Source organism: Salvelinus namaycush, chromosome 1 (assembly GCF_016432855.1).
Source record: "Salvelinus namaycush isolate Seneca chromosome 1, SaNama_1.0, whole genome shotgun sequence".
In the NCBI taxonomy this organism is placed as follows: Eukaryota; Metazoa; Chordata; class Actinopteri; order Salmoniformes; family Salmonidae; genus Salvelinus; species Salvelinus namaycush.
This window is the reverse complement of record NC_052307.1, coordinates 83,744,646-83,758,110: the sequence shown is the minus strand read 5'-3', so window position 1 is coordinate 83,758,110 and position 13,465 is coordinate 83,744,646. Positions and strand designations below refer to the sequence as shown.

Here is a 13,465-nt window from a genome sequence, read left to right as displayed (position 1 = left end):
TTCTTCCCTTCTTCATTTCTGGTGTAATTTGTCCCTTCATGTCTTCCCCTCTCATTCTGGTGTAATTGTCCCTTCATGTCTTCCCCTTCTCATTCTGGTGTAATTGTCCCTTCATGTCTTCCCCTTCTCATTCTGGTGTAATTGTCCCTTCATGTCTTCCCCTTCTCATTCTGGTGTAATTGCCCCGTTCGTGTCTTCTCATTCTGGTGTAATTGCCCGTTCATGTCTTCTCATTCTGGTGTAATTGTATGTTGCCATGTTGTGCATTCTGCCGTCATTATAACGGTGAACCTGGTTGTGTTCTTCTCTGTAGTTGGTGATCGTGTGCCTTAAGAACCAGGCCTTTGACAAAGCCAAGGAGGTTTTGGTGAAGTACTTCCCAAAAAGCATGGTTGGAAAGGTGAGCTAACTCATAACTCCTAAAGAGACGATGACAACAATACGAACAGTACTAAGAGACGTTTAGTCTGTCTTTTAACCTGAGGAACAGGACAGAGACATTTAGACCCGTCTGTCTTTTAACCTGAGGAACAGGACAGAGACATTTAGACCCATCTGTCTTTTAACCTGAGGAACAGGACAGAGACATTTAGACCCGTCTGTCTTTTAACCTGAGGAACAGGACAGAGACATTTAGACCCATCTGTCTTTTAACCTGAGGAACAGGACAGAGACATTTAGACCCGTCTGTCTTTTAACCTGAGGAACAGGACAGAGACATTTAGACCCGTCTGTCTTTTAACCTGAGGAACAGGACAGAGACATTTAGACCTGTCTGTCTTTTAACCGGAGGAACAGGACAGAGACATTTAGACCCGTCTGTCTTTTAACCTGAGGAACAGGACAGAGACATTTAGACCCATCTGTCTTTTAACCTGAGGAACAGGACAGAGACATTTAGACCCATCTGTCTTTTAACCTGAGGAACAGGACAGAGACATTTAGACCCGTCTGTCTTTTAACCTAGGAACAGGACAGAGAATTTAGACCCGTCTGTCTTTTAACCTGAGGAACAGGACAGAGACGTTTAGACCGCGTCTGTCTTTTAACCTGAGGAACAGGACAGAGACATTTAGACCCTCTGTCTTTTAAAACAGGACAGAGACATTTAGACCCATCTGTCTTTAACCTGAGGAAAAGGACAGAGACAGTTTAACGACCCGTTCTGTCTTTTAACCTGAGGAACAGGACAGAGACGTTTAGACCCGTCTGTCTTTTAACCTGAGGAACAGGACAGAGACGTTTAGACCCGTCTGTCTTTTAACCTGAGGAACAGGACAGAGACATTTAGACCCATCTGTCTTTTAACCTGAGGAACAGGACAGAGACATTTAGACCCATCTGTCTTTTAACCTGAGGAACAGGACAGAGACATTTAGACCATCTGTCTTTTAACTGAGGAACGACAGGACATTTAGACTCTGTCTTTAAAACAGGACAGAGACATTTAGACCCGTCTGTCTTTTAACCTGAGGACACGGACAGAGACATTTAGACCCATCTGTCTTTAACCTGAGGAACAGGACAGAGACATTTAGACCCATCTGTCTTTTAAAACAGGACAGAGACATTTAGACCCGTCTGTCTTTTAACCTGAGGAACAGGACAGAGACATTTAGACCCGTCTGTCTTTTAAAACAGGACAGAGACATTTAGACCCATCTGTCTTTTAAAACAGGACAGAGACGTTTAGACCCATCTGTCTTTTAAAACAGGACAGAGACGTTTAGACCCATCTGTCTTTTAAAACAGGACAGAGACATTTAGACCCGTCTGTCTTTTAACCTGAGGAACAGGACAGAGACATTTAGACCCATCTGTCTTTTAAAACAGGACAGAGACATTTAGACCCGTCTGTCTTTTAACCTGAGGAACAGGACAGAGACATTTAGACCCATCTGTCTTTTAACCTGAGGAACAGGACAGAGACATTTAGACCCGTCTGTCTTTTAAAACAGGACAGAGACATTTAGACCCATCTGTCTTTTAACCTGAGGAACAGGACAGAGACATTTAGACCCATCTGTCTTTTAACCTGAGGAACAGGACAGAGACATTTAGACCCATCTGTCTTTTAAAACAGGACAGAGACATTTAGACCCATCTGTCTTTTAACCTGAGGAACAGGACAGAGACATTTAGACCCATCTGTCTTTTAAAACAGGACAGAGACATTTAGCCCATCTGTCTTTTAACCTGAGGAACAGGACAGAGACATTTAGACCATCTGTCTTTTAACCTGAGGAACAGGACAGAGACATTTAGACCCATCTGTCTTTTACCTGAGGAACAGGACAGAGACATTTAGACCCGTCTGTCTTTTAACCTGAGGAACAGGACGAAGACATTTAGACCCATCTGTCTTTTAACCTGAGGAACAGGACAGAGACATTTAGACCCGTCTGTCTTTTAACCTAGGAACAGGACAGGACATTTAGACCCGTCTGTCTTTTAACCTGAGGAACAGACAGAGACATTTAGACCCATCTGTCTTTTAACCTGAGGAACAGGACAGAGACATTTAGACCCATCTGTCTTAACCTGAGGAACAGGACAGAGACATTTAGACCCGTCTGTCTTTTAACCTGAGGAACAGACAGAGACATTTAACCCATCTGCTTTTTAACCTGAGGAACAGGACAGAGACATTTAGACCCATCTGTCTTTTAACCTGAGGAACAGGACAGAGACATTAGACCCATCTGTCTTTTAACCTGAGGAACAGGACAGAGACATTTAGACCCGCTGTCTTTTAACCTGAGAACAGGACAGAGACATTTAGACCCATCTGTCTTTTAACCTGAGGACAGGACAGAGACATTTAGACCCGTCTGTCTTTTAACCTGAGGAACAGGACAGAGACATTTAGACCCATCTGTCTTTTAAAACAGGACAGAGACATTTAGACCCGTCTGTCTTTTAACCTGAGGAACAGGACAGAGACATTTAGACCCATCTGTCTTTTAACCTGAGGAACAGGACAGAGACATTTAGACCCACTGTCTTTTAAAACAGGACAGAGACATTTAGACCCTCTGTCTTTTAACCTGAGGACAGGACAGAGACATTTAGACCCGTCTGTCTTTTAAAACAGGACAGAGACATTTAGACCCTCTTCTTTTAAACAGGACAGAGACGTTTAGACCCATCTGTCTTTAAAACAGGACAGAGACATTTAGACCGTCTGTCTTTTAACCTGAGGAACAGGACAGAGACATTTAGACCCATCTGTCTTTTAAAACAGGACGGAGACTTTAGACCCGTCTTCTTTTAACCTGAGAACAGGACAAGACATTTAACCCATCTGTCTTTTAACCTGAGGAACAGGACAGAGACATTTAGACCGTCTGTCTTTTAAACAGGACAGAGACATTTAGACCCATCTGTCTTTTACCTGAGGAACAGGACAGAGACATTTAGACCCATCTGTCTTTTAACCTGAGGAACAGGACGAGACATTTAGACCCATCTGTCTTTTAACCTGAGGAAAGCAGAGACGTTTAGACCATCTGTCTTAAAACAGGACAGAGACATTTAACCCATCTGTCTTTTAAACCTGAGAACAGGACAGAGACATTTAGACCCATCTGTCTTTTAACCTGAGGAACAGACAGAGACATTTAGACCCATCGTCTTTTAACCTGAGGAACAGACAGAGACATTTAGACCATCTGTCTTTTAACCTGAGGAACAGCAGAGAGACATTTAGACCCATCTGTCTTTTAACCTGAGGAACAGGACAGGACATTTAGACCCTGCTCTTTAACCTGAGGAACAGGACAGAGACATTTAGACCCATCTGTCTTTAACCTGAGGAACGGACAGAGACATTTAGACCCGTCTGTCTTTTAACCTGAGGAACAGGACAGAGACATTTAGACCCATCTGTCTTTTAACCTGAGGAACAGGACAGAGACATTTAGACCCATCTGTCTTTTAACCTGAGGAACAGGACAGAGACATTTAGACCCGTCTGTCTTTTAACCTGAGGAACAGGACAGAGACATTTAGACCCATCTGTCTTTTAAAACAGGACAGAGACATTTAGACCCATCTGTCTTTTACCTGGGAACAGGACAGAGACATTTAGACCCATCTGTCTTTTAACCTAGAACAGGACAGAGACATTTGACCTTCTGTCTTTTAACCTGAGGAACAGGACAGAGACATTTAGACCCATCTGTCTTTTAACCTGAGGACGGACAGAGACATTTAGACCGTCTGTCTTTTAACCTGAGGAACAGGACAGAGACATTTAGACCCGTCTGTCTTTTAACCTGAGAACAGGACAGAGACATTTAGACCCGTCTGTCTTTTAACCTGAGGAACAGGACAGAGACATTTAGACCCGTCTGTCTTTTAACCTGAGGAACAGGACAGAGACATTTAGACCCGTCTTTCTTTAACCTGAGGAACAGGACAGAGACATTTAGACCCTCTGTCTTTTAACCTGAGGAACAGGACAGAGACATTTAGACCCGTCTGTCTTTTAACCTGAGGAACAGGACAGAGACATTTAGACCCATCTGTCTTTTAACCTGAGGAACAGGACAGAGACATTTAGACCCATCTGTCTTTTAACCTGAGGAACAGGACAGGGGGGGTAATGTCTCCAGGGGCTGATGCGGGGGGGTAATGTCTCCAGAGGCTGATGCGGGGGGGTAATTGTCTCCAGGGGCTGATGCGGGGGGGGCTAATGTCTCCAGGGCTCATGCGGGGGGGGGGGGGGTAATGTCTCCAGGGGCTGATGCGGGGGGATGTTAATGTCACCAGGGGCTGTTGCGGGGGGGTTAATGTCTCCAGGGGCTGATGCGGGGGGTAATGTGTCCTCCAGAAAGCGATCTTCCTGGGGCTGGTCAACAAGAGGAGCAGTGAGCATTCAGTCCTGCAGCAGGTCACCTACCAGCAGTTTAAACACATGAAGGGGGACAATTACACCAGAATGAGAAGACATGAACGGGCAATTACACCAGAATGAGAAGACATGAACGGGGCAATTACACCAGAATGAGAAGGGGAAGACATGAAGGGACAATTACACCAGAAGGGGAAGACATGAAGGGACAATTACACCAGAATGAGAAGACACGAACGGGACAATTACACCAGAATGAGAAGGGGAAGACATGAAGGGACAATTACACCAGAATGAGAAGGGGAAGACATGAAGGGACCAATTACACCAGAATGAGAAGGGGAAGAATGAAGGGACAATTACACCAGAATGGAAGGGGAAGACATGAAGGGACAATTACACCAGAAGGGGAAGACATGAAGGGACAATTACACCAGAAGGGGAAGACATGAAGGGACAATTACACCAGAATGAGACAGGGGAAGACATGAAGGGACAATTACACCAGAATGAGAAGGGGAAGACATGAAGGGACAATTACACCAGAATGAGAAGGGGAAGACATGAAGGGACAATTACACAAGAATGAGAAGGGGAAGACATGAAGGGACAATTACACCAGAATGAGAAGACATGAAGGGACAATTACACCAGAATGAGAAGGGGAAGACATGAAGGGACAATTACACCAGAATGAGAAGGGGAAGACATGAAGGGACAATTACACCAGAATGAGAAGGGGAAGACATGAAGGGACAATTACACCAGAATGAGAAGGGGAAGACATGAAGGGACAATTACACCAGAATGAGAAGACATGAAGGGACAATTACACAAGAATGAGAAGACATGAAGGGACAATTACACCAGAATGAGAAGACATGAAGGGACAATTACACCAGAATGAGAAGACATGAAGGGACAATTACACCAGAATGAGAAGGGGAAGACATGAAGGGACAATTACACCAGAATGAGAAGGGGAAGACATGAAGGGACAATTACACCAGAATGAGAAGGGGAAGACATGAAGGGACAATTACACCAGAATGAGAAGGGGAAGACATGAAGGGACAATTACACCAGAATGAGAAGGGGAAGACATGAAGGGACAATTACACCAGAATGAGAAGGGGAAGACATGAAGGGACAATTACACCAGAATGAGAAGGGGAAGACATGAAGGGACAATTACACCAGAATGAGAAGGGGAAGACATGAAGGGACAATTACACCAGAATGAGAAGGGGAAGACATGAAGGGACAATTACACCAGAATGAGAAGGGGAAGACATGAAGGGACAATTACACAAGAATGAGAAGACATGAAGGGACAAAGACATGAAGGGACAATTACACCAGAATGAGAAGGGGAAGACATGAAGGGACAATTACACCAGAATGAGAAGGGGAAGACATGAAGGGGCAATTACACCAGAATGAGAAGGGGAAGACATGAACGAGCAAAAAGTTGTGCAATTCACTACAATGCACAAGTGTTGACCACAGTACACGGTGTCATCTTATAATGTTGGACATGAAAATCATAACCGTGTTGATGGTTTCAACAGGGGGGACCGTTCAGTGATGATACACCGTGTGGACAGATCTCACCATCTCTCTGATAGACTTCTGTACTCTGTCCACGTCTTTCTGGGGAACCGGCGACTCCTCGCGGATGCTGTCCAATACGCTCAGAGCAGATTCCAGCGGCGTGAGGTCCTCCTGAGAGTCAAACGAGAAGTCTGCGGATGGCAAGAGAACAACGGTGTCAGTGATCTCAGACTTGATTTCAAAAAAGACACAGCTAGCTAGCGATAAGGAACGACAGATTGTGGCACTTGGGGTCATTTCAGATGTCTCTGATTTTCAACGGGGAATGAATATTAGCTCATACTGTTACATAGTGTTGTAATGTAGCGAGCTAGGAAGTTACTTCATGTTTAACTCAAAAGTCTCACCGAGTTTGTCACCGTCATTTATCCTGGCGAGGAACTGTATTGCTCGAATCTTCTTGGGTGTGGCGTCGTTGGCTTCCAACGGCCGAACCAGATGACCTGAAAGAGGACGTTGTTGGATAATGTGTTAGCTAGCGTCGATTAAAACGGGGCTAACTGCTTTAGCGCCTATTGACGATATTATATTACTGACGTGTTACCACGCGGTCATACCTCCATGTTCCATACACATCTTTATAGGGTTAGTGTTACCACACGGTCACACCTCCATGTTCCATACACATCTTTATAGGGTTAGTGTTACCACACGGTCACACCTCCATGTTCCATACACATCTTTATAGGGTTAGTGTTACCACACGGTCACACCTCCATGTTCCATACACATCTTTATAGGGTTAGTGTTACCACACGGTCACACCTCCATGTTCCATTGCTTGTTTATAGAAGACACAGACGGCCACCTGTGCTGATGATTGTCAAAGACTTCAGCCACCCGAGTCACTGACTTTTCTCTCTGCTACTGCAGGACCATCAGACTGCTGAACAGCTTCTACCCCCAAGCCATCAGACTGCTGAACAGCTTCTACCCCCAAGTCATTAGACTGCTGAACAGCTTCTACCCCCAAGCCATCAGACTGCTGAACAGCTTCTACCCCCAAGCCATCAGACTGCTGAACAGCTTCTACCCCCAAGTCATTAGACTGCTGAACAGCTTCTACCCCCAAGCCATCAGACTGCTGAACAGCTTCTACCCCCAAGCCATCAGACTGCTGAACAGCTTCTACCCCTAAGTCATTAGACTGCTGAACAGCTTCTACCCCTAAGTCATCAGACTGCTGAACAGCTTCTACCCCCAAGCCATCAGACTGCTGAACAGCTTCTACCCCTAAGTCATTAGACTGCTGAACAGCTTCTACCCCCAAACCATTAGACTGCTGAACAGCTTCTACCCCCAAGCCATAAGGTCCCTGAACAGCTTCTACCTCCAAACCATTAGACTGCTGAACAGCTTCTACCCCCAAGCCATTAGACTGCTGAACAGCTTCTACCCCCAAGCCATCAGAGTCCTGAACAGCTTCTACCCCCAAGCCATAAGACTGCTGAACAGCTTCTACCCCTAAACCATCAGACTCCTGAACAGCTTCTACCCCCAATCCATTTGACTGCTGAACAGCTTCTACCCCCAAACCATTAGACTGCTGAACAGCTTCTACCCCCAAGCCATTAGACTGCTGAACAGCTTCTACCCCCAAGCTGCTGAACAGCTTCTACCCCCAAGCCATTAGACTGCTGAACAGCTTCTACCCCCAAGCTGCTGAACAGCTTCTACCCCCAAGCCATTAGACTACTGAACAGCTTCTACCCCCAAGCCATTAGACTGCTGAACAGCTTCTATCCCCCAAGCCATCAGACTGCTGAAAAGCTTCTACCCCCAAGCCATTAGACTGCTGAACAGCTTCTACCCCCAAGCCATTAGACTGCTGAACAGCTTCTACCCCCAAGCCATTAGACTGCTGAACAGCTTCTACCCCCAAACCATTAGACTGCTGAACAGCTTCTACCCCCAAGCTGCTGAACAGCTTCTACCCCCAAGCCATTAGACTACTGAACAGCTTCTACCCCCAAGCCATTAGACTGCTGAACAGCTTCTACCCCCAAGCCATTAGACTCCTGAACAGCTTCTACCCCCAAGCCATCAGACTCCTGTACAGCTTCTACCCCCAAGCCATTAGACTACTGAACAGCTTCTACCCCCAAGCCATTAGACTACTGAACAGCTTCTACCCCCAAGCCATCAGACTGCTGAACAGCTTCTCCCCCCAAGCCATTAGACTGCTGAACAGCTTCTACCCCCAAGCCATTAGACTGCTGAACAGCTTCTACCCCCAAGCCATTAGTCTGCTAAACAGCTTCTACCCCCAAGCTGCTGAACAGCTTCTACCCCCAAGCCATTAGACTACTGAACAGCTTCTACCCCCAAGCCATTAGACTGCTGAACAGCTTCTACCCCCAAGCCATCAGACTCCTGAACAGCTTCTACCCCCAAGCCATCAGACTGCTGAACAGAATGGGCTCCTAAGTAAGCATTTCATATTAAAGTCTTACACCAGTTGTATTCGGCATGTTTATTTAACTTTTATTTAACTTGGCAAGTCAGTTAAGAACAAATTCTTATATACAATGACGGCCTACCCCGGCCAAACCCAAACGACGCTGGGCCACTTGTTCGCCACCCTACTGCACTCCCAATCACAGCCGGATGTGATTCAGGTTGTGACCAATACAGTGGGATTTAGATTAGATGAGCCATCTAGCGTGTTCCGAACACCTGTGTGTGTCAACGTAAAAGCCAATTTATGCCTGATCCGAAATGTGGTCGGACCTTCGTATGGAGGGTGTGACGCAATAGCGGTACCTCTGGGGCATGCAGAGGCCAAATCAAGCCCCGTACCACGTCGCCGTGAGCCTCTCAAATGTTGTAACAATGCAGAGGGCTTCTGTATAGTTCCGCATTAACATGATTGGTTGACGGTAGGTGGGGGCGGTACAGTCCTACACAAACTCACTTCCTTGACAACTTCCTTGACAACAGTTCTGCTTAGTGCTAGAAGTATGAAAGCTCTGATGTCTGTTCTGCTACTTCAGGCCTCAGATCGACCAAGCAGAGCCTTTAACTGGGGAGGAAGGATAGTTCGTCAACCAGATGCACACACAGACTGGATCTGTGCAAAAACTGATAAAGTGTATATATATTTTTTTTATTTAAAATATTATTTCTCGCTGATATGAAAGATAAGGGGCATATTTTCTTATGTTTTGAAAACCGGTTTGAATTGTAGTTCACATTGAGCAAAATGTCTGCAAATGTAACCCGTGGAAACCCGACATGTGGAGAAGAAGGGTTTTCCTAGATGAGTTCCCGAGTGGCACAGCGGTCTAAGGTACTACAGACCCTGGTTCGATTCCAGGCTGTATCACAACCGGCCGTGATTGGGAGACCCATAGGGCGGCGCACAATTGGCCCAGTGTTGTCCAGGTTAGGCCGTTATTGTAAATACGAACTTGTTACATGACTTGCCTAGTTAAATAATGGTCAAATAAATGTGTAGCCAACTCAGCGTTTCCCAAACTCGGTCCTGGGCAGCGTTCAGTACATAAAAACGCAACAGAACGTTAAATGAACGAAAACTATGCGGTACTGAACGACCAATTGAAAAACGGTGAGGGGTTGTGGCTTCAAAAATGCACCGCTTGTCTTTAACAACATCAATCACCGCTTCAAACCAAACCCAACACACCCACCGAACGGACCAAACAGGTCTGTTCAATAACGTTTTGGGAAAACGTGTCGTTCAGTACAAAACGTTACGCACCGTAGCAAACGTTCAAACGAACTGAACGCACCCCTGGGGATGAAGGTTTAGTTTTTGTCCTTCCGCTACACAGCTGATTCAAATAATAAATAATGAGTTGACTAACGTTATTTAAATCAGCTGTGTGGTGCTAACGTTAGGACCAAAACTAAACTGTTCACCAGGGATCTAGTCATACCAACTGGTCTAGCTAACTAGGTAACACATGGTATAAAACAAAAAGTTTATTAGCATAGCTAGCTAAGCAAACTGGTAACACGGGAGTTAACGTAGCTATCTTAGGCAGAGACGGTATAGAAACCTGTATTGGGTTCGCGAAGATGCTAACGTTAGCTAGTTAGCTAACTGCATTTGTGAGCAAACGTTACTCACATTGAAGGATGTCTCTGATCTCACAGAAATCAGTGTCCTGTTCATTCTTGAAAGCCTCAAACGCCACAGATACATAATAATCCACCATCCACCGATTAACAACACATTCCACATCTAGTCCGCGGTCCTCACTCGCCTCCATGTTTTGGTTTTGCCGCCACATCAACGAAGTAAACAAGCTTTTCTCATCTGCCGCGCTGGTTAGTGTTTAGTCAACCTTACGCTCACCTTACGCACCACGTCAATGACGTCATTGCGTCAAACCGATTACCATTCATTTAGAATAGTGTTTTTTAATGGTTATTGACTAATTCTAGAGATTTTTATAAAATATTGGATTTTAAGTAAAAATATATTGCATTTGGCGACAGATTTTTTTGTTTGTGTGTATATAACATTTACCAGACAGAATGAAGAAAAGAACGACTAATTAAAATGTTTTGTTTTCATTTTAGTAACATCTTTCATTGTAAATACATGGGTCTCATTAATGAAATAAAACATATAAATACTTAACTCGCTCCAAAATAACTTCACAGAGTCACACTCGTACAACATGTGTATAATAGCTTCCCTTTATCACAGAAAAGGCATCATTATGTCCTCTAAGTCCATGCATTTATTGCAAGATTTTCAAGTGAATTTCTTTTACTTTATTTGATATACAACATGTATGAGGGAGCAACCAAGCTTTCTTCCATTCAATTTCAGGAATATTTTGCATTCCAGAAGAATTTCCCTCTAGGAGGGATGTTGTGGTTGGAGTTCAAGTTATCTTAAGAATGTATTACATTTCTTATCCAGCAGGGGGCAACCTTTCAACATACATTGAGCATCTATCTTGACATGTTCTCCAAAGCAAAAATGTGATTTAATTAAGTCCTGAAGGTATTGGTTTGAATATAGAATTACATTCGTACTCTATTCTTACAACTATCGTAGGTTTATACAATTGTAACCTTATTTTAGGTACTTACATTTTTGTAAACTCAATTCATATGTAGTGATTTTTATTTATTTTTTAACTTTGTTATTTTATGTTTTCTTCAGATAAAATATACGTGTAGTGATGTCCTATGTATTTGTTTTGTTGTATTATAATATATATAAATATACACCATTTATTTAGTGAAGGCGGAGGCACTTGGTCATCCAGCCTTTGTCAAATGAACGTCAGATTTGATTTATTTTAGCAGGTTAGGAGAAAACGCTGCTGGTTGCTGCGTTTGTTTGCCGCGCGAACTGTTTGCCGCGCGCGATTTAAAGGCACAATCTTTAGATTTCTAGGTGACCGTCATTGATTCTTGAATATTCTGATTTATATGAATCTAACATGATCTTATCAGATTCAAATTCAATGCATATTGGTTCACATCCACACGTTTTTGCACAGGACAATAAATGGAACAGCCAAATAGCCATCATTATTTTAATCAAATCAGGTTTATTATGCAAAATAACACATTATAAAGACAATTTGAGACACATTTAAAAACATCTTTCAGTAATTGGTAGTAGGTACCAGGCACACCGGTTTGAGTGTCACGAACTGCAACAATGTTCGTTTGTCAACACCCAAAGGACAAAACTGTGGGAAGCATTGAAGTCAACACGGGCCAGCATCCCTGTGGAACGCTTTCCACACCTTGTAGAGTCCATGTCCCGAAGAATTGAGGCTGTTCTGAGGGCAAAAAGGGGGGTGCAACTCAATACTAGGAAGGTGTTCCTAATGTTTTGTTCACTCAGTGTGTCTGCAGAGGTTACAGAAGATGGAAATCCTAAGTGTCCCACTTTTCTTCTGACTTCACTCAAATAAATACTACAAGACAAAATTAACAGGATATAATATGTCAAGAATTAGACTGCTGCAATGGATATCTGCCGTTTTACGGACTCATGACCAATTCTGCTGTTTTTATATACATACATAATGTTTCCGCCATTGTTAACTATGACTGAAAATACCTTCTGGACATCAGAACAGAGATCACTAACCTTCTGGACATCAGAACAGAGATCACTAACCTTCTGGACATCAGAACAGCGATCACTAACCTTCTGGACATCAGAACAGAGATCACTAACCTTCTGGACATCAGAACAGAGATCACTAACCTTCTGGACATCAGAACAGAGATCACTAACCTTCTGGACATCAGAACAGAGATCACTAACCTCCTGGACATCAGAACAGAGATCACTAACCTTCTGGACATCAGAACAGAGATCCCTAACCTTCTGGACATTAGAACAGAGATCCCTAACCTTCTGGACATCAGAACAGAGATCCCTAACCTTCTGGACATCAGAACAGAGATCACTAACCTTCTGGACATCAGAACAGAGATCACTAACCTTCTGGACATCGGAACAGCGATCACTAACCTTCTGGACATCGGAACAGCGATCACTAACCTTCTGGACATCGGAACAGAGATCACTAACCTTCTGGACATCGGAACAGAGATCACTAACCTTCTGGACATCGGAACAGAGATCACTAACCTTCTGGACATCGGAACAGAGATCACTAACCTTCTGGACATCGGAACAGAGATCACTAACCTTCTGGACATCGGAACAGAGATCACTAACCTTCTGGACATCGGAACAGAGATCACTAACCTTCTGGACATCGGAACAGAGATCACTAACCTTCTGGACATCGGAACAGAGATCACTAACCTTCCTGGACATCGGAACAGAGATCACTAACCTCCTGGACATCGGAACAGAGATCACTAACCTCCTGGACATCGGAACAGAGATCACTAACCTCCTGGACATCGGAACAGAGATCACTAACCTCCTGGACATCGGAACAGAGATCACTAACCTCCTGGACATCGGAACAGAGATCACTAACCTTCTGGACATCGGAACAGAGATCACTAACCTTCTGG

At 44.2% G+C, this 13,465-nt stretch overlaps 1 protein-coding gene across 1 annotated transcript; it reads right to left on the bottom strand.

The window, feature by feature from the left end:
- Positions 1–6,436: 6,436 nt before the first annotated feature.
- terfa (telomeric repeat binding factor a) lies at positions 6,437–10,750 on the bottom strand. Its single transcript, XM_039000512.1, has 3 exons — positions 10,563–10,750; positions 6,817–6,912; positions 6,437–6,600 (listed from the first exon to the last, which is right to left on the bottom strand). Exons 1-3 carry the CDS (start codon positions 10,723–10,725, stop codon positions 6,437–6,439), a joined length of 423 nt encoding a protein of 140 aa, XP_038856440.1. The 5' UTR covers positions 10,726–10,750.
- Between the last annotated feature and the right edge of the window lie 2,715 nt (positions 10,751–13,465).